This window comes from Anser brachyrhynchus, assembly GCF_964034855.1.
Source record: "Anser brachyrhynchus genome assembly, chromosome: 5".
NCBI lineage: Eukaryota > Metazoa > Chordata > Aves > Anseriformes > Anatidae > Anser > Anser brachyrhynchus.
Genome location: NC_137699.1, coordinates 31,671,911 through 31,694,097, shown reverse-complemented (window position 1 = coordinate 31,694,097; position 22,187 = coordinate 31,671,911). Strand labels below are relative to the sequence as shown.

The 22,187-nt window shown below is 38.3% G+C and overlaps 1 protein-coding gene across 3 annotated transcripts in view; it reads right to left on the bottom strand.

The window, feature by feature from the left end:
- ZNF106 (zinc finger protein 106) overlaps window positions 1-22,187 on the bottom strand; it is a 41,761-nt gene that overhangs the window by 4,818 nt on the left and 14,756 nt on the right. Inside the window, exons 4-21 of one of the 3 annotated variants that reach the window (XM_080594815.1) lie at window positions 21,040-21,234; window positions 16,671-18,767; window positions 15,477-16,098; window positions 14,607-14,676; window positions 12,439-12,593; window positions 12,283-12,343; window positions 11,613-11,954; window positions 9,505-10,282; window positions 9,084-9,139; window positions 8,448-8,593; window positions 7,857-7,991; window positions 6,823-6,939; window positions 5,587-5,778; window positions 4,208-4,270; window positions 3,328-3,447; window positions 2,786-2,857; window positions 1,346-1,417; window positions 563-709 (exon numbers count right to left, since the gene is read on the bottom strand). In XM_080594815.1, coding sequence (XP_080450941.1) covers window positions 563-709; window positions 1,346-1,417; window positions 2,786-2,857; window positions 3,328-3,447; window positions 4,208-4,270; window positions 5,587-5,778; window positions 6,823-6,939; window positions 7,857-7,991; window positions 8,448-8,593; window positions 9,084-9,139; window positions 9,505-10,282; window positions 11,613-11,954; window positions 12,283-12,343; window positions 12,439-12,593; window positions 14,607-14,676; window positions 15,477-16,098; window positions 16,671-18,767; window positions 21,040-21,234 — 5,440 coding nt within the window. Of the gene's footprint in view, window positions 1-562; window positions 710-1,345; window positions 1,418-2,785; window positions 2,858-3,327; window positions 3,448-4,207; window positions 4,271-5,586; window positions 5,779-6,822; window positions 6,940-7,856; window positions 7,992-8,447; window positions 8,594-9,083; window positions 9,140-9,504; window positions 10,283-11,612; window positions 11,955-12,282; window positions 12,344-12,438; window positions 12,594-14,606; window positions 14,677-15,476; window positions 16,099-16,670; window positions 18,791-21,039; window positions 21,235-22,187 lie in introns of those variants that run through there. The other 2 variants (XM_080594816.1, XM_080594817.1) reach the window with 2 other exon arrangements.

The following is a 22,187-nucleotide window of genomic DNA, read 5'->3' as shown; positions in this document are numbered from 1 at the left end:
CAGCTGGCATCCATTTCTTATGCCTCCTTCAATTTTCTCCATCTGTGCTAATTCAGAAATTCATGCATTATATATTTACATAAAGACTGCTAACAAAACCAATCTCATGTAAAGAATAAACAGCATCAGCATCCACAAAAATGAAGGGTGTGTGTGCGAACAGAAATTAAAAGAATAAAAAAAATACTTCAAACTGATGCTTGTTCATCTTAAACGATAAAACTTATCCCACAAAAACTGAACATCTTGAGTATAGTTACCAAAATTTCTTTTGGTATTTTGAGAATTTTACCAGTTACATTTAAGATTTTAAGAACAAAATGTTTTAAATTTACCATATCCATGTTATAGGCAGCTGCACTCCTCATCTATCACAAGCTGAACTCTGTTAGCCTTGCGTGACGTAACTATATTCAGTTAGGCCCATTACAAATAGAAGAATTTAACCCTCTTTCAGAGAAATTGAAGTCCCACACTTGTGGCGACAGCACTTACTTGGTAGTTAGGATTTTTATCTTTCTATTATTTTTCTATATATAACAATGTTATTTCAACCACACACCTGCTTGGAACCTTTCCTGGAAGTAAAGAAAGCATCACAGTTCTTCCAACGACATTTTAGGGTCTGAAAATTTGGGTTGGTGTGGTCAGTTAGCAAGTGTTGTTTCAGATGGTCGACAACGCCAAAGATCAGTGAACATCCATGCCACTGGTAGAAAAAACATGCCAGAATAAATTAGGGCAAAAGAACTTTAGTTAATGCTTTTATTCTTGCATCTCAGCAATATTCTGTCAAGACTGCTCACACACATGCCTCCTATAACTTTTAGCCTTCTTATTCCATTTTTATTCTCAGTGGTCTCTTCTTTTAATTTACGTTTTACACAGATTCTTACTGCCTCTAGCCAAACCTATGCCATCAGTAAGAATGGAAGGAGGAAGAAAGGCACTTAGCCTTTACAGAATTTAAATTTATCTTAGACAAAGCCATTGGAAATTTAATTGAACTTACTTAGTAAAGTAAAATAGTTTTTCTGTGTCACTCAGCTGAAGGTTTTTTTTTAATGTTTTAAGAAATTACATGTCACTATCTAAAGACTGAGCAAAAGAAAAATAATTTAAGACCCTACTATTGACTTGCCCCAAAGCACACACATACAAAGGTCATGAGGAATGCAACTGGCAGTGTATATATATATATATATATATATATATAGGTATTTGTAAAAGACCTAAAAGTTCTAATAAATTAGAACTCAATTTATTCAAGATTGACTAGTGACCACCTCCAGAAAATTAGTCTAAAATTGTAACAAAGTAAGCCTAAAAACATTTTGCTCATTACCCAGCAACGATAATTCTGCATGAGATTAAGCCTCACAGCTCTGACACTGCCATCATAGCATCCAGTGTAGATCTGTAAAAGAAATATTTTTGAAGCAAGTTGGGAATAATAGAAAAAATGAAGTCAAATTTTGAAGGAGGCTTCAGTATAGCATGTTAGGAGAATAACAACAAAATATCAACATGCAAGGTTTCCAAATTTTAAAAGTGTGTCTAAGTTAATTCTTTTGAGATTTGCATTCATAGTTTATAAAAAACACCTACTAATGAATAAGAAATGTTTCCATAACTTCTGTCATTGATAGTGTCATTTGTGTAAGAGTTCAGAAAACAAAAAAACAATGTTACTAGCCACTGAAGTGGAGAAAAGCAAAGAATCTTAGGTGTAAATATCACATTAAATATACTTCCAGGGCTTAACGGGTTAAATTAATATAAAAAAAGGGATGGCATGGAAAGGTGAGCAAGAACATCAGAATCTCAGAAAGAAGATTCTTGTAGTACAACAAAGATTAATTAATAAAACCAAGTCTTCAGATAATACAGAAAACTCTACAAGATGAAGATTTAATTTGTTGTTTATTTCAAGTCTTTCTGCCTACGGGAAACTCATCACTGGAATATAACTGCCAATCTGCTGTGGGTAAGAGACTACACCTTACCTCTTAGGCTATTACAGAAAATTATTGTCCTTCACTCTTCAAAAGCTGCTCATCTGAACACTTCTCTGATTTCAGAGTGCCCCAAGCAGACTATTACTGTTGGAGAGTTCAAGCCTCAGACTGTAAGCACATAGCCTGGATGCACTTAGCTCTTCATCTCACTCACATGAGAAGTGAAGCTAGGGCTATAGGTATTCCAATTCATAGATAATTTCTGTTATTACAGATAACTATTATACCCTTTCGTTTTACAATCCAGAAGAAAGTTGGCAAATTCCTACACATCAGGCAAGTAAGTGCTCTTAATCACTATTTTATGGAAGTATTTATCCAGAAGTACTTCAGAATCCTATCTTGCAGTGCAGACACATGACAAAATCTGTGCATGTAAGTCAGTTGACTAACTTTGCCTAGGTTCTTTCAAGGGTTACTAGATTTGACAATGAGTGAAGTTTTTCTCTAGCATCTGTTTCACTGTCTTTCATAGAAGACAAACAGAACTGATGCTTGAAAAGAGGAAACACTTTACTATTTCTAGATTCTTCATTGTAATCATCACTGTACACAGAACTACTGTTTTAAAACGACAGTAAACTAGAAGGTAATTTTCCCCCTGACAATACTCTTACATAAATACAAAGCTGCTGTAGCAGCTTTTTAGCTGACACTTCTAAATACCTCTGTCTTAGTTACAGAGCAAGTTGATTTCATTATCTGAAAAAAATAAAACTGTCTATATGCTCATGGATATAACAACCCAGTGAAAAGAAGGAAGTTACCATGCTCTTATGGATGGTCATACACATGATCATGTCTGTGTGGCCTCCATAGACTTGCAAGCGGTCATGTGACTTGAAAGAAACAGAAATAGACATTTAATGGCATGACAGTTAATAGGTATTTTTCACAGACATGCAAATGATGATGCTTCCTAAAAGAAGTTTCCTGGGTAGCAACCAATGCCCCCCTGGTGGATTCCAAGCTTTGTAGCCTCTATGAAAGCTCATTATTTTACTTGCATTACTTCTGTAACCCTTTCTGTCCAACCAGGCACTCGGTCCTTCACACTGACAAAACCAACAATTGCCCACTTTTCTGAGCTGTCATAATCCTTGGATAACCCAAGTTCTGAAAAAATGGTTTAGGTTTAGCTCTTTTAAAACCATGTATTTTGGCTGGTAAAACCAAATTAATTCTGAGTGACGGGAAAAAAATCAGTGGGCTGGAGAACTGTAAGCACAAAGATGACCTCCGCATTTGACCCTGAAACCATTAATTAACACATTAGATAAATTTCATTAATAACCATCTATCCTCTTACCTGTAGTTCATAAACACGAACAAATTTATCTAGACATGCTGTCACCATCACTTTCCCTAGAATGTTCACAACCGTTACTGCGTGGTTATGGCCTTTATAGATCCGTATCAGTTCTCCAGTCTGTGCCAAGAAAATGCAGAGATGATATGTATTGCAAAATTAAACAGAACAGTTTTAGTTTTACATAGATAGTGCAGCTAGCTTCAATGCTCACCACTCAGAGTACAGAAACACCCTTTATTAGACTTCCTGTGAAAGCACTTCTAAATTATGATCAAATGCTATTTATCCTTTTCTTTGCTTAAGTTAACAAAAAGCCATTCCAGTCCAATAGAAATGCATGCCACTATGAAGAGACTTCTTCCCCTCTTTCCATTATTAGCTACATGTTCCCACCTATCCTGCAACTGGCACTCTGCTATTAGTACTAGAAGTATTTATGTAGCCACAAAAATCATTGAGCAAATTCAGCTAAATAAAGAGAAATAAACAATCTTGGGGGGAAACTAAGTAAAGCTGTGGTAAGTTTTAGTCTCACTCATTGCAGCTATGAAAACCCTTTCCACATTATCAGCATCTTTGTAGTAATATTTGCAAAACCAAGATCCCCAGATAAAAGGGTGCTGTATATCATATTAGAAGAATCAGCAAGTTTAATGGATGTTTCCCAAGGTATTTTACCCTTTACTTCCCCCCCTAATTACTATAGTGCTTTGTCACATTAACAAAATCATATGACTACCTTTTCTGAAAGGTATTTTTTCCACCGTCATTCAAACTTTTTGAAAATACTGACTTTATAGCACAGTCAGTAGACTTTATAGATCGTTTTCACTGTCTTAACAGCAGAAATCATTCCAACTTGATATATTGGACTTACATGAATGTTGTGGGCATGGACAGACTGATCACTGGAACCACTGAATACTAGATCATTCACAACCTTTCAAAAAATAAAAAGAATAGTTTTTATTTCTGTAGCAGACATGAAAATGGGCAAGCAAAGGATTCAGGCGCTGCTCACTTTAAAGCTGCACCGTAATATTTCCTGTATCTGGCAGGCCTAAAAAAATCAATTGAGTACGAAAAAAAAATGTACACATAGTTCTTTATGTAAGAGCTAGAAAATGTTCTAAGCTAGCCTAATGGTGACTTCACAACTGGCATTAGACACTTAACTTGCAGCCCACCAGGCTATGTCATCCTACCCATGGACTACTCTCAAGGACAGCTAAGCAGAAGATCAGAGACCAAGTGAACTGAATGCAAAATACAGCTCCCCACACGCACAAAAAAGCCCAATGCTTCCTGGAAATATTGCATCTGTGGTGCACTTTGGTAACTCAAGACAGTGCTCCTGACAAGTACTAGTATAGAAAGGAAGCTTAATAGATCCACCATGGATCACGAAGGGACCACAGGATGCTGACACAAGCTGGACTAGGGCAAAGAGCTCACAGGGCAAAGAAGGCTGTGCCACTGCACCATTTTGAAGATAAACACAATTTACAAAACAGTCATCCCCCATCTGTAGATGACTGTGGTCAGAGCAAAGCAGCCAGACAAGCGTATATTCCAATTTGTAATCTCAGACACTTCATGTTACATCAATCAGGCTAAACAATAAAAAAATCATTAAGTGGACATGCTTATGTCATTTAGAACAATATAATTAAAACAATTATAAACAAGTCACATTATCTGAAATGTGATATATGTGATGCTGTGAGGACAGAAAGCTATACCACTAATCAAGTCCTTTTACCAGTGTCCTAAAATACATCCATGCTCAGCAGGTCAAAAGTTTCAAGCCTAGCCTGTAAATAACCACACTTTATGTATAGAATGAGTAATGATTCTTCTATTAAAAATGAAGAATATTTTTCTAGAGTTACATTTTTCTTCCCCAATTTCCAGAGAGGTTTGTACAATCAAGCTATGTGAAAGCTAGCTTCACCTTTCCCCCAACTTTCCCTTCATTCTCCCATTTCGGGGAACTCACATTAAACCGTTTCCCTGAATCATCTAACAACATGAAATAAGCATGCTTCCTACACATAAATATCAGCATTTATGCTGGGAACACGAGATATGGCAGCAAGACAGAATTTTCCTACCAAATTTCTCAATTTTCATTATTTAAGATACAGAAATAATCTATTCCCTACCATGATCTGCTAACTATTAGATGAAGAAGTAAAAGAAGAACACACAGTTTTATGCATTCTTTGTCAAAAATGTGTTTTTGGAGACACTTGCCTTCATGCAGAGTATAGTCTTGCTGTGCCCTTCCAGAGTTCTGAGAAGCAGCCCATTCCGTGCATCTCGCACACTGATGGTGCAGTCGTAGGAGCCCACTACCAACAACTTGCGTGCTCCTTCCTGAGCTGTGGCTAGGCAGCTCACTGCTCTAGGGCCGTGGCATTCAAAGGTGTCAACTTGCTTGTTGTTCTGTTAGGGGAGGAAAAAATAGTATTTAAGAATTAAAACTTTGCTCTAACACTGACCCTAGATCGCTGAGTCCTTTCTGTGTGGTACCCGGTATAGTATCTCATTTCAGATCAGTAACACAGCATATCAACAGCAGTAAGAGTTATATCTTAACAACTAAGTTTACAAATCAGTGAAATAACTCCTTATATTGGGCTTTGATTTTCTGTATTTAAAAAACAACAACCTTAATTATTGAGCAAAAGTTGAGTAAGTCCTCCTTCAGAACTAGAACAAGCAGAAAATAGTACTTAGAGAGAAAAATGCATGCAGGCGCACATATGTATCTGTTCTCAAAGTTCATTAATGAAATCAAAGCCTCTATGATATTTCACAGTACTTAATCAGCAAATGATTTTATAGTAAGAAAGACTTTTTCCCTCACAACAGATTTAACATAAGGGCTATCTGAAGACAATTTAAGATATTCCACTAGGACATTAATACTCAAGTAAAGAAAGCTTGGTAGATCCATAAAACATGGGCGTGAAAAGTAAAGAAAGAATAAATTTGAGGAATTAGTCAAGGATCCATAAAAAGAATAATCAGAATAATAATTCACTTAGCTTTCTTTGCTAGAAACCCATGTGAACAAGTCCCTGGAACTGCAAATGGAGCAGGCAAAACCAGCAACACATTAAAGTCTCTCACACTACTTTCACAGGCAAGAAAGGATTCACAAGAGGATTCACAAATAATCATCTCTGTCAGCAAACTCTCATGACACACAACTGGTAGACTAGGTGGAACCTTAATATCACCAGGAAAAATATGACAACACCGTAGCAGTTAGGAGAAAGGAAACTGGAAGGAAGGGGAGATGGAACAACTTTGTGCACTAACAAAATCAAGGGCCAAAATGTGGGGCCAAAAGTGACCACTTACACCAAAATACTTTACTTACAAATACACTTACTACTCAAGAGAAAGAAATCAAAGAAACACAAAGTGAAGAGAAACAGCATCACAAAAGGCTTTTAGGTGCCAATATTTGAACAAACTAACCTTTATGCTGAAGGTAACTACATTGCCATTAGCAAGGCCTGCATAAAGGATTCGCCATCTGCTGTGTAAACAGAGGACTCGATCTTCCAATTTAAACTGTTCCATGCATTCTTTGGTCTGGAAACAGAAAGAATTATTCAAAGTTTTCTAAACAATTCAGGGAAAACCAGCCTGGAATGAATAATGATTTTCACCCACCAGCCACATTTTTTGAACTAGCAAAGCAGGAGAAAAACATCTCAGTGTCTGCTGTCACCTGGCAGTTTGATTCTGGTTTTCAAGCAGCTCACTCCCATCTTTGAGACTTGATGTTACTTCAGCAAGCAGTTATAGCCCTAAAAGCTTTCTTCTAATCACAGCCTCAAATGTATATACAAGTTTAGACTAGGCCATATATACAAGTTTAGGCCATATATGAAAAACACCCTGTTACATGCTTGAGTTCAAGAAATGCCCATGAGCTTCTCTACAGGAAACTACTATGAATCATCAGCTTAAGAGTCAAAACCTCTGGCAGTTTGCCCCCTGAAGCAGATATTTAATGATTCTATGATTCTAGTCCTTGCATCTACATGTTGGACAAGCTTTCCTATCGTTTCTCCTTTGAAATCCAGCCTCAAAAAGCCCCAGAATGCTCTTCCACCTGTTCTCTCAATAGCTGATCTACAGAGAGCTGCATCTTACATAAGCAATGAAGTTAGAAACACAGATAAGACAAATTGAATATTCACGGTCAGACAACTGTCCTGCACATTAGTGTTCCCGATATTTGAGATCCCATCATGTTATTCTGGTGAAAACTGCAATAATGAACTAGACAAAGGATCAAAAGATTACACTAAATGGTTAGTTTTTTTGTTTGTTTGGTGTTTTTTTTTTGGTTGGTTGGTTTTTCACTCTGCTCCACTCTAACAAGGTATAAAGTGAAGTTCATGCCCAGCTCACATGGGTTTAAAAGGCTTGTTTCATTTATATTTGCAAAGAAACATTACATAAAAAAGCAGTACATGTTGATCACCACAGACTTTGAGTACCTTGATATTGTAACAGTTGATAGTGTGATCACTTGAACCAGTGTAGAGTGCAGCATTCTTCCCATTTGTCTGAGTGACCAGGAGGCAGTTCACTTTTGAAGTATGTCCTTCAAAGATAGCCACACACTTCCTGCTCTAGAAAGCAAAGCATGAGGTCTGTCAAACTAAAGGTCTGTAATATCTCTCAGGACAGGCTGCGCTGAGAGGTTGTGGAGTCTCCTTCCCTGGAGGTATTCAGAAGCCATCTCAACACAATCCTGGGTAATGTGCTCTAGGGAAAACTGCTTGCGCAGGGGGGTTTGGACTAGATGATCTCCAGAGGTCCCTTCCAACCTCAATCATTCTGTGATCTGTGACTGACAGAGAAGGGTGGGAGAGCTAACAAAAACATTACGATATGCAATGATCTCCTCTTACCCCTCTCATAGGGTGAAATAGTGGAAGGGGAGAGGAAGAGAAGTTTGAAGAGTAAAAACTTTAAGTACTCAAAAGAGGAGCTACTTCCTTAATTACATAATAAGGCTTTACAAAAACAGAGTTGCAACCTTGTGACTGGAATTACTCTTAAACCAATGTCACAACCTTACTTACAACAAGATTGTAAGCACAAACAGTTTTGTCTGCTGAGCAGGTGTACAATAAATTCCCAAAAATCTGAATAGCATTCACTGCAGCCAGGTGTCCTTCAAAGTTCCCCTCTGTCGGTTCTTCATCCTCACCTGGCTCTGACGACACTTCTGTAGGATAGAGACACATGTACTTGGATTACTTGAATGAACTCAAGCAAATACTGTACTGTTTTTTGTGTTACCAAACAGCCGAACTATTATGGGGGCTCAGCATCTTTATAGTCAGATTTCACTGCAGTTCTCAGCTGGAGCCTGTAAGTGGCAGAACGTAATATAAAATACCAGAAAGATCTTTGTATGATATAAAGTCCAGAAAGATCTTTCAAATAGCTAAAGGATTGTATTAGTTTTTGTCTGACAGCTCTATTGAGACCGTGTAGAAGTGTTTGTGTGGAATGGGGTGGTGAGGACTCAAGGCACAAAGCATTCAACAAGGGACAGGGTAAGTGAGCATCCATCACTTTACACTTCATTTTTTTTAGAGCAGGTTTTTGCCTTCAGGGCTAAATTCCTCTAGAAGCAGTTTGATCTAGTCATAACTGGAATTCTTGCAATATATCATACAAAAAGTACAAGATGAAAAGCTTAAAAGATATACCAGATGAGTTCTTTGATTCTCTTAGTGATGATATTGAAGTCTGCGTCTCAGCCACACTGTAACACAGAAATTAAGAGTGGAAGGATTAGACTTTGCTCATTTTCAGACAAGACAATAGTATGAGTAATACTCCAGAACACAGGACTCTGCACTATGCAGAAAAAAGCCTAAAACAGGTAAGCTCAAAAATATAGTTTCCATGCAGTAGGGCCATGTTCCAATTATCAGAGAAATTGGTAGAGAACAATACACATTTGTTTGGTGGATCAAAGAAGCAAATTTAATTTATGACATACAGAGGGACACATTTTCTCTCATTTCATTTCTGAATTAAATTAAAATTTACTGATGTTGTAAAACTTCCTGAATAGGAAAAATACATATATATATATTGTTTAATGCTTTTGAGCACTAATCTCACCTTTTTTTCACATCATCCCTATAATTTGTGCCAATCTCACTGGTAGAGCTCACTTCATCATAACCTGAGCAAGATGCCTCTAGGACTGCTTGGTCCACATTGCTGCGTGACTCCCTCTTTGATGGGCTGTCTGGTTTCTCATCTCCTGATTCTGATGAACCAATGTCAACCACCTCGCATTGTGGCGTTGCAATTTCCACTAGTTCCAGAGAAGCATCACTATCGTTCTCATCTTTGTTTCTTGCTGCTTGAGTAGTAGCTCCATTCTCCTGCTTTGGGGGAGTGGACGTAGTGACTTTTTCTCCTTTAGAAACCTTTCCACTCTTGACTTTCCGGATGGGCTTAGAGTCATTTACATCCTGTTCTGTGTCACTGTTCTCTGGCACATGAGCTGCCCTCAGAGTTTTCTTTTTCCTTAACTTTCTTCTCCTCCTGTTCCCTTTTTCTGTGGGGACTAGAGTGTTTGCTGTCTGTTGTTCAGACACATCTGCTGACAGTTTGGGGGTTTTATCCACTGGCATTTCTAGAAGGACTGAACGATCTGGAAGCGAGGTGCTACACTGATCCAGTAAAAAGCTTTCAGTCGCTTTATCACTTGCTTCTCTCTTGCTGAAATCAGACAGCGAATGAGAAGGATTTTCAGAAAGTCCAGCTTTTCCCCTGTCTCCAGCAGGCTTGTGAACGTTTTGATTAGTGTTTTGGAAACAAGCTGTCAGCTCTGACAGGGATATGGTTGCAGAGATAACTGGATGCACCAAAGTTTTCTGGCTGATCTCTTCTGAAGAAAAGAGACCAGTGTTATATTCGATCTCCACAGCAATAAATATTTATTCAAAGTTTGCTTTCCCTGCAATTTTCTGTTTATACTTAAATGTGCATGTAAAAAACATACTCCTATGTGTTCGAAGGATATGTACACGTGCAAATCCGCTATTTAAATTAGCTATCCAGCCTTTAAAAAAATGTAGCTTGAGAATAAAATGTTTACCTGTATACACAGAATCAAAGGAACGGGGCAAATCATTCAAGTCACTAGCTGACTAAATGCTTTTGAATTTCTGAGAAAAAGCCATTGGTGAATCCTACATTGTTGGGTTAAAATGCTATCACCCTTTACTGTGTTCTCCCTTACCAGCAGTCACCATTACTGTAGAAGACTGGTATTAACCAATGCGTGCCTAATACTCTTCAGCTGCTCAATGACATAGCTTGTGCTTGACCCATCTATACAGAAGAAATGAATACTCAGATGAGGTCTAAACAGTTACCGTGTTGAATTATACCAGGGCAAAGGCGCACAAACCCTTGTAATCTGAATACATCTCTAACATCACTCATTACTCATTTCCCACAAGAAAGGGCAAGGAAGGCACTTGGTCACTTAAAACAAACAAGAAAATAATAGCAATTGGCAACTTAATCTGAAATTCCTAATCCCCAAATTATTGATTCTGAGCACTCAGAGTACTGTAGGTGTTAAAAAAGTGAGTAAGGAAACTAATTCAGTGCAAGAAAAGTGAATTACTCAATTGCCCCGTCGGGAAGCAGTTAGTAGTCCCTCAGAATGCTGGCATTGAGGGAGGAAATATACTCTTTGTAATTAACCAGCAGGGCCTAACAAGAACACAGAATACTCTTAATGCAGTTGGTCATAATTTTTTAAAAGGCTTTCAAGCACACGTTTTTCCTTTGTAAGTAGATTTTCAGCTACCGATATTCTTTATAATGATGCAGAGTAGAAGAGAAAAATTATGGGGGAGGTTTTAAGTCTTTTTCGTTAACTAAATTATTCTGAGAGGATATAACATGAAAATTCATGTTTGTTTCATTTTTAAAATAAAGCTATTAGACTGTAAATGTATAAATCTACAATTTGCATGTATTTAACAATTAAAAAATGCGGAGTCCATTTGGATGTGTTGTAAGGATGGTCCCACCTTCTAAGAATATTAAGTTGCAAAAGGACTACACAAGCCAATGGGAGTTCATTCCTGCACAACAGGCTGCAGAGGTTTGACACCCAGCTTGTATTCTTCTGGGGAAAAAAAAAAAAGCATTTCCCATATCTTCTTATCACTATTTTTTAAAGCAAATATAAGCCACCATACCTTCCTTCTGCTCCACAACTTCTGTTCGTGAAGCACATAGAGAGTTCTGGAGTACACAATTCATATTTTCTTCCGAGCCTTTTGGAGACACAGGTTCTCGTTTAACTTGTACTGAGGAGTCTGCAGGAGTAGTCAATGTGAGGCTAGAAGATGACTGGAATGGCGTTGGTGTGTTGACACGAACAGAAGCTCCCAGTGGAGGTACAGGAGACAACGTGTCCAAAAGGGGCAAGAAGGAGCCCCCAGGAATCAAATCAGCTGCCACCTGAGATTTGCTATTTCTTCTCTCACTTGAGACACTGCTGGAAAGTTGCTCTGGCAATTCAGAAGGTTCATATGTTTCTAATGGCAAAAGAGGGGAGGAAAAAAAAAAAGAACAAAAACACATACATAACTTACAGATTCTTGCAATAAAAGTCAGCAGTTCCAAGAGCTCATTTTCTCTGGCAAACAGACAAGGAAGAGAAAAAATTGCAAGACAGCCACTAGACAACATTATCAGAGACAACAGATCATACCTGAACAATAACGACTTCTATATGGAAAGCCCTCTATTTTGTTCCACATTTTAAATGAGTCAGCTTGAGATAAATGCAATTTTTACTAGACACCAAGTTCAAAGAACATGCAAGTTAGCATTCCACTGCTGTAGTTTGTTAGTATGTCCTACCTTGTAGCCCTTGCAAGATCTGGATTCTCTGGCTTCTCAGTGTGCTCATTTCCATTGTTATCTGCAAAAAAAGTAGTGATTTAAACCAACTCTACTTAAGGCAGTTTCTCAGGCTGCTAACTTCTAGGTCAGACAGTCTCAAAAGCCTACTGTTACCTGTTGCTTTAATACAAGGAACCGTTGAACCTCAACATATGCAGCCTGCAGGGCCGCCCTAGCCTGCAAGAGACTGCTGTCCACACTATTCAGGGACTTGCTCAATTCTTCTTCTCTCAGTGAAATAGCCAACAACTGGTCTACTTGAGAACGTTCTGAAAAACAAACAAACAAACAAACAAAAACAAAACACAACAACCCAACACATAATTTAGCAATAATTGTATATGGCAATACATTAAAATAAATTACACACGATCGCTAAATAAATACTATCACCTCTGAATGTGAAAACAGATTAAGTCAAGCATTAATAGTTGCAGAAGAGGCTGAAGAAGAGTACACACAGGAACATTCATGTATTTATTACATGGAAGAAGAGTGAAGTCAAGAATTTCTCTTTATGGGATCTCAGCTTTGACCCTAGCAGCTTTTTTTTTTTAATTGTAGTTTTGCCAGCATTGACTTAATTTGTTGAACAAAAGAAGTCGCCCTCTTCCACAAAGATTTTTTGTTGAAGTATATATACATATAAAGTACAAGTACACAATTTTCATTAATGTAATCAAAAAGGCAAAGACTAACTTAATCTAAACATGAATTAAGTTATTCAGTTAATTCAGAGGCCATGAAAAGACACATGAAGACAAAAGGAAACAAATGCTAAAACCACGTACTATCCAAGATAGCATTTGGGCAGTGAGATTTGTATTTGCAATCTCAAGACAGAGTCTCCAAGCTCTGTACTCAATAAAAGATCCTCCTTTTTCAAAGATTTCTCTACAGAGATGCTTCAAGCCAATTAAGTTTCAGTTTGTGCACTGCTCAGCTTAATTCAGGTTATAGTTTCTTTTAGTAGATTTACACAATAATACGGTGCTGGAAAAGTCTCTCTTTTGCATTACTTTGCTCTATGTCAAATGCATTATTAGAGTAGTAGTCTCTGTAATAGACAGTAGTCACTGAAGATATAGGCTGATAAAAAACACTTTTTCATGTAGGGAAAGACTAGCTCCTACAAGATCCATATTAACTGCCCTGCTTTCTGAACAACTCAATAGAAATTTAAAAAAAAAATAAAGAGAGAGAAATGGAACATTTGAAAGCTGTGTTTGTAGCTTAGCTATGAAAACTAAGCTTCTGGTCCTAAAGCTCCCAGACGATGATGTAATGATTTAGCTCCCAAAGAAAATATTCTTCCTAAAAGACAGATGATTAGCTTTGCTATGTGGTGATACGGACGTGTTAGATTTCTTTGAAAAAGACCTGTCTAATGCCAAGATTAGAGCTGCTTTCTTTGTTGAGGAGAAGGAAGGAAGGAATGAGGCATTCCATATTCATTTCAATTACATCCAGAGAAGGAATATTCAAAATTGAACACAGCCCAGGTAACTCAGTGGCTCCTGTACAAGTTTTCTGGTAAGAACATCCAGAAGGAGAACAGGAAAGCTGAACTACTGAACTAGAATGGAGTGATGAGTGCTCTTTTCCCTTCAGAACTTCTGTCAGGAGAGGCAGCAAGACTCTTTCCCCTGAGCGGGGGAAAACACAGGTCCCATCTGTGCAGCTGTGAACATGAACTGCAAGCAGGAAGGAAGCACAAAGTCTTCTCTTAGAAACAACCTCTGACATTAATATGGGACTCTTCAGAGAAGAATGTGTTATGATGACAGTAGAAGGCAACACTAAGGACAACTTCGTTAAGTCAGGGCTCATCCTGAATGCCTCTAAACAAGTATAATTTTGATCAAGCTAGAAACAGGTAATAAGAGATACAGAAGACTTGTTAGGCAATGGTACAAATTGGGAAGAATCCAGAAATGTCAACCCCTGTTCCTCTGCATCTTGTACTGTAAAATGGAAAAATTAGAACATCATTCAGAGAGGAATGTACCAGTGGATTCTTCCACTGTTTTAAATTTCAGTAGCCCTCTGGAAGTCAGGACTCCCACAGCAGGATAGAGAGAGAAGGGACTCCACTGTACCTGGTTGCTCTGGCTCTAATCTTACAGGTCTCGCAGCCCTAATAGGAGTACACCCTATAACCTTCAGTAAGAGCCAAGAAGCACCAAAGTAACATTAAGGAACTGCCATTTTAGCCCAGTCAGAATACTACTAGGTATTTGTAACCTCTATCCTAGACAAATATATGCATGACAGTCACTCACCTTTTTTACCTTTGATTTTTCGTCTTTTATTATTTCTTTCTAGACTGGGGATTTCAGGAGAGGATCCCTCCTACACAACAAACAAATAAAAACACCACACACCTTTATTAAAAAAGTTGCAATGGCAGTTTTGCCTAAATCAAGAAATCAAACAATCACATTCTCAAGAAGCATCACTTGTACCCACAGGGAAGAAAATATACAACTTTGCACATTCTCATATAATTTGTCCTTCCCTCTCCTCTTAGAAGTAGGGAGGGCAACAAAGTGGGTGCCATGTTTTCATCTCAACTAGGACAAAATATTAAATAAGCAGGCAGCCTTCTACATGATCCGATGTTCAATACCACACGTGGTTCTGATTTTCTACTTCACAGATTTAGTTGATAGTGTAAAGAATGAAATCACTGAGGAATTAAAATTCTTACTTTCTGCATATAACAAAACCAGTCTGATTATTTTGATTGGAGACAATGAAACAAATTCAGATGGAGAAAGTTGTGGCTTAGAGACAAATGGGCTATCATCTTGAACATTTTTTACCTCATTTGAAGTACATAATTTTGAAATATTTTAACAAATCTTGTTTACTAGCATAGTGTACCAATTACCAAATCAAAATTAGAGAGCAATTGCTGTTCCTACAAATTAAAAAGATTAAGCAGAAGTCCTGCGCTAAAAAGAAGACTGAAATGAAAAAGATTCTTAAAAACTAAGTCAAATAAGCCAATTACTTTGAGCTTATCAATGTACAAGAATCAAATGAAGAAAAAGCCCTCCTTACAGAGATCATTCCAAGGTGGTCAAAACCACTGTCATGGAAATAACATATTTTAGCACACCAAAGTTGCACAAAAATTGTACACTTACTCCTGTTGCTCTTCGCTTCTTTCCAATTCCTTGGCTGTCATTCTGCTCAGTACCAGATGTGCAACTACTGTCGGTAGCTGCATCTATGTTATTAGACACTGCAAGAAGTACATCATTTGAAGTCAGAGTATTTTCTTCTGAGATTTCCAGTACATTTTGCTTTTCAAGAAGAGGTGTTCTCTTATCAGGGGTCTCCTGCTGTTGTTTTGTGAGGCCTGTGACCTCACAGGTGGCCTGTAGGCTGTGTCTCCTTCCAGAAGTCTCAGTTCTTTCAGACATAAATGGTGACAAAGGAAGAGAAGAGGTCTCCCGCTTCAAGTCAGCCTCAATGTCAGCTCTTGCCTCATACGCAGACGTTATGTGATGTGAGTGGCTGGCTGCAATTATTTGCCTTTCCTTGCTTTCTTTTGTTTTGGCTTGTTCACTGAAGAAGCTATAAGCAGAAGGGTTTCTGTCTGCAATGACACTGCTTTCAGAAAAGCTACGTTTTCTGGCTGACCCAGGCACTGCTAAGGAAATCCCTTCCCACTGGAATCCTTCCAAAGTAGACAGATCAGATTCCTCACTGAGTTCTAGACCCTCTTGATCATTTTGAACAAGAGGCACCATTTCTATACCAAACCTTTAACGAGAAAAAAAGAAAGATAATTACACATGCGAGAAACAAGCTGAAAAAAGACTCCCCCTCCCCCAGTTGCACATTATTGTCTTACGAGATCTAGCAACTCATTACACTGGTATTCTGCACCACTATCTCACGTGGCAATGGAATTGCTTTTGTGTATCACAAAATCAGATTTTGTTGCTAAGAACTGACAGCATGATCTCCAAGTCAGAAGAAAAACCTTCATTAGGTTTTAGGGACTCTAAAAATGTGAATAGCATCCAGAAGATCTGTTCATCCTGTTTTTACATTCTTTCGCTTACTAGAACTTGAAATGCAAACGTGTTGCTAGTGTCCATAGTCAGATATTAAGCACTGATTATGAACTGATCAGAACCTTTTCTGAGCAGCAAACTACTGTTACTCATTTGTGAATAGACTTCCACAGCGGCAATCACAAAAACGCGAAGTATTTGCACACGCAAAAGACAGCTGTATTAGAATGCTTCATTCTGGCATTCTCTTAAGACCTGGGGTAAAACAACCCTCTCCCCTAAACACACACATGGTTAGACTTGAAAGTTACCAACCTTGGTAAACCTTTGCCAAGTTCCTGTTTCTTCTTGGTTACCTGCTGGATGACTTGATCCCAGTTGACATTTCGCCGGGAAGCACTAAGAATTTGCCTGAGGGTGGGTTTAAGCCCTGACTCCTTCTCCGTCTCACTTCTCCGATGGCCACTCACATTCCGAATGCGCCGTGCGTTATTCAGATTGGGCTCAGGAAGATGTACTCCCACTTTGCTCTTCAGACTAATATGTCGTGTTAGATCTCTTTGCAGAGAGGCAGGGAGGCCAAGTTTGCTTAAATCAGGAAGGAGGAGGCCTACTGATTGGCTTCCTCCTTTCTGCAGATCGTGATCTGAAGGATTTTCAAAACCTTCCATTTCAAAGTGAGCACGTGACTTGACACGCTCTTCATCCCCTTCTCCTTCCTGGGAGGAGGTTTTCAAACCTACATGCAAGTGGTCTCGATTGCTTGATGGAGAAACTGTGGATTCCATCTGCAATGCAGAATCTTTTAGATCAGCAGAAGCAACACTTAGAGCAGATGGCTTTTCATCAACTTCCTTTTCAGCAGGTTTACCTTCTGCAGTGTCACAGGGTAAACAAGAACTAACAGAAGGACTCAGCTTTTCAGCTCTTGTTTCTGATTTCTCACTTCCTGTTAATTCATCATCACTCACATCTTCTAGTGAATCTAGTCTGAACTTGTTATTTGGTGATATTTTCTCAGCTTCTTCCATATTCTGATCACTTGTACTCTTACAAGAGTTTACGGGAGCATTTTGCAATGAGTGGTTGGATTGAACATCTTTGGATTTTTGTTCTGCTTCACTCAAGTTATTAACAGGCTCTCCAAGATCACTGTTAAGCATGTCTTTGTTGCCTCGTAAGTTAACAGCACATGCACCATGCAGCTTTGATGAGTAACAGGGGGAGTTGTTAGTTTCCAAGTTCAGTGCATTCAAATGGTTCTGCTCTTCACTAGTAGTTGAGGATAACAGCAGCCTGACATTTTTTAAGAGATTATTTGTGTCTTGCTTTTGGGAAGACAACTTCATGTCTGTGATATTCAGAAGAGGAGATTTCAGCAATGGCATCCTACTACTTCTGCCATCATTTTTGTCAGGTTTTTCATCACTAGCACAGTCCTTCACTACCTTGCAAGAATCAAGGTAATCTGGGGTTACATTAGAATGGGAAGATGCTTCCCATTTTTTAAGTTTTGGGAGGCTCACGCTGGCTTCACAAGTTTTTCCCTTACTTGATATTTCAGTAAAAGGTATAAACACAGAATCCATTTTATCTGGAGTTTTAGAAACATTCTCTTCAGACCATGGTTGCTGCTCTGCAGCTTTCTGGGATGGGTAGGGAGTCCAGCGATGTACTTTATCTCTGGAAGGACTCCCACTTTTTCCATTGTTCCTTGAAATTTTGTTTTCTGGTTGCTTGGAAGTACCAAAATCCAACGCCCCCTCACTTGGAAGTTTATCACTAGTAAAATCAAGTGAGTCAGTCCTATTACTTCGATCTCTGTATGGTAGAACATCGATAACGTCCTTCTCCTTCCACTGCCATGTATATCTTTCCTTATTATATTTAACTGGCTCTAATGAATATGCATCTCCAGAGCTTCCAAAATTCCAGCTATTTGCACCATGAGGATTGGACTTCCAGTTTCCTCCATAACTCTTGGAATTCCAGCTAGAAAAATTACCCGTTCCTTCTGAGTGCCAAGTAGAATTTCTCCCCCTGCCACTGTGATGCCAATTTAATGTTGCTCCTCCTCGCCCACTTGGATGCCAAACACTTCCAGAATTCCCATAGTTATGCCGATTTGAAGGGCTTCCTGAAACATTTTGGTGCCACCCAGAGCGTCCCCTTGGGCCACCCGGATGCCTGTTTATATTAAGGTTCCTCTGAGAGTGTGAAAATTTTCCTTGTCTAGGACTAATATAATCATCCTTTTCCCATTTCCAGTCTCTTTGTGATGCATTATGATGATGCCACGAAGACTGATCATAAGCTTCTCTTTCTTTGTATGCAGCTCTTTCTTCTCGCCTTCTCTGTGATCTCCTATCATCACATTCTAATTCTTGGTTTGCACAGCATGCTTCAGCTTGCCTACAAAACATTTCAGACAAAAACTGATGCTATAAATAAATAGATAAATTCTGATGCTATCCCAACTAAAATCCAATGCTACAAAAGCCCCCTCCATTTAACTTGCAGTAGGAAGAGAATGTTTTATATAAGAAGAAATGGAGACCATTTATTTAGCTGCTTTACTGTTCAGGGTTCTGTAGTGTTTGACTATCAAGACTAGTGTTGTACCTTTATTTAAACCTGGTATTTCAAAATTGCTCTTACAAGAGCAAGTGATTTGATGCAGGGACAGTTCAATAGACTAGTTCTTCATTATTTCCGTTTAAGTCAGAAGAGAACAGGCCTTTCTATTTACTAGGTATTGGACTAAGAGAACAGACAAAAAGAAAGCTTCCTTCTATTCTATAATCTTTGCAATTTGAGTAATCTTGATAGAAAGAAGAAAAAAATTAGTCAGATTTCCTTTTCTTGAAGACTACTCTGTTGGTACTAGATAGCATAACTAGTGTGAATTGATGCAAAATAGGAGGAAAGCTAGGCTGAGAAAAGCAGTTACTCTACTTATCAGAGAAAACAATTGAGATCATGTGTCAGTTTATTAAGCTTAAATAAAAACACAGATTTGGAGCATCCACAGAAGTTGTGCCTCAGATACAAAAAATATTTTGTCTTGTTTTAACTAACAGACAAACAGTCCACTGCATGCAATGACAAATCTGTAAGAGCCTCCCAGAAGCACTATCTACTGCCCTTTGGATAATACTTACACTTGGCAGTCTGTCATGAACACGTGGTAAATTATCACATGTACATTTAAAGACAAATGCTACCTTAATGCTGACAGCTATTCCCAGGATCAGCACTCTAAATATTCTAAGCATTTATTCTATAAAATGCGGAATTTTTAATAAAAGCGTTTCAAAAGCTGATTACAGAAATAGCACTCTAAGTCCCTTGTTAAGCGAGTCAGAAAGCTTTCACACCACTCTGTCTGCTAATGGGAACAGATTTACTGGTATCAGTAAACTGAAAATTTATATTGTACCAACTTCTAGGATTTCGACATATTCCAGTTTCGCTAAAAGACACACAAAGAATTACTGTCTAATGAAAAATGGGCTACTGCATGAGATAAAGCAAGCTTTAAGACAATAATTCAAATAAATGATGCATCAGTGATACCTTTAGTTCTAGGAGCTGGCTCAACTAGATTATGATCTAATGGAAACAATTTTGCTGTATTAGTAAATTTAGCCATGTACTTTTTTTTTCCAAACCTGCATCCAACAGAGATTTTATAAGATTTTAGTTGCCTCAGAATACCACTGTACTGACAAGCATTACTCTTTTTACCACGGAACTAAGAAAAATGATGTTGTTACTACCTACACCAACTGATATGAAAACATGACCACCATGCAGCAACCAGGATACCCTAGTATGGCTGAATGGCTTCAAAACTAAACAATCTCCTTAGCTTTGTGCATTTTGAGACACTAATTGAAATTTCCAGCCATAAGCAAGCAAGATCTTTCAAAAATCATGTGGCTCCTTAATACCATTGTCATGCTGTAAATCTATTGAAACAATATATTCCCAGTTGGAACATCTCGCTAGCAATGCACACTTGGAGAGTCACATGCAAGACAAAAAGTAGTACTTGTTACTCTCTGCAGCTTTCTGTTACACAGCCAGCTACTAGATTTATCTTTAGCTGATAGTAAGCAGGAAGGTAAAACATGGAAGAAATTTCATTCAAGGATTATGGGATTTCAATGTAACACTAACAATCCAATTCACTTAAAAAATAGACAAATTAAAGGTTTACAATGAAGCATGTTCAGCAACAGTTTTGAAAAGGCCAGGTTCCTACAGAACCACGCTCCTACGCCACAGACGACAATACCAGCACTGTCACATTTATTGAATCCTTCAGTTAAAATGCATATCAAATATTAAAATAACAGCATTAGACCTCTCAAAGCACAAGATTCCACATTAGGGACTTGAGCACAGCATAACTGTTTTTTTTGTTTGTTTGTTTGTTTTTAATCTATAATGGAGAATAGTTGTACTTCCTACAAATAGTGGATCAATAGAACATTTAGCAGAATCATGTTTACATACTGAAATTATAATCTCCACACAGTTCTCCTGGACTGCTCTCATAACAAGTATACTGCCTGCATGCAGTTTACATTTCATGAGCACCTAGTCCTTAGGAGCGTATCACAACTATACCAAATGCACTCCTATAATACTACACTTAAAAGAAAAAATGAAAACTCACCGGTTCCGTTCCTTCCTTTGCTTGATTAGTTGAATGAGTTCTTTGTCAAGGTATTCTTCTTCTGCCTCCTCTTTCTCTTCCGCTTTATCATGGGCATCAACATTGTCTTTGTGCAGCTGGCTGGAGATGTGCTTGGCATATGCTGACAAGCCCACCACTGTCACCCTGCACACCTGGCACTCGTGGTTGCTGTCCCTAGGAAGAGAGGCAGAGGGTGGACTTTCAATTCTGCCAACAGGCATGGTAGGTTATCTCTAGTCTTACTTTGTTTCCTCTGAATGTGCCTGTCTTTAGCAAAGAGCTTGCGTTCAAGGCAACTAGGTTTTGCTCAGTATATTTAAGTTACTTGAATTCTTTGGCTTTTTCATTCAAGGTCTATTTTTTTGATGGTAAGTTTTAATAGATTTTTTTCCAACAATCAAGAGGTAGAAGACTTGGTAATAAAGCTGTGTTAACTGGTAGGAGGAATTCTTCTTGAATTGTTGTACTCAAAATCTTTTCAGAGGAAACAGAGTGAGCGAGGAGGCAGAATGGAAGGCTTACAGAGCTAGCAGGAGCTGCTCTGAAGCCCATCCATGGTGCCAGCTGCACTGAGGAAGCCTGGTGACAGCTTCTACATTTAATCTTTGCCTTGAGCCTTCCCCCAGTGAAATTTAGAAAAAGGAGGAGGCAGTACGTGGATACAGCCAATCCTAATAGAGCACAACCTAAACTGGGACAGCTGAGACTGCTGCCTGGAATCCAAAGACTCCAGAGCACAGCAAGTGATGGGAGGGTGTCTTCAGTTCACTGTACTTTATTTGGTTCAAATGTGCATGAGGTCTGCTTTCCACTTTAGAGGACATATCTTAAAAAATACAGTAATTATTTCAGCTGGAGGAAGTTGACAGCTGTGTCGGACAAATGGATTCACTCATATTTCAGTGAATATTGAACTAAGGTTACAACTTTTTTTTTTTAATAAAGAAATTCAGATTTCTAAAAATACCTTATTTGTTCTGACAAATCCACTTGATAATCCAGTTAAGGAAATAGTTTTTTAATAATAAACCTAAACAAGGGAAGTATGTTCACCAGTTTAAAAAAAAAAGTCAGAAAAAAGCATAATGCACTGCAGACAACCCAGTGAAACCAAGTCAGGACTCACT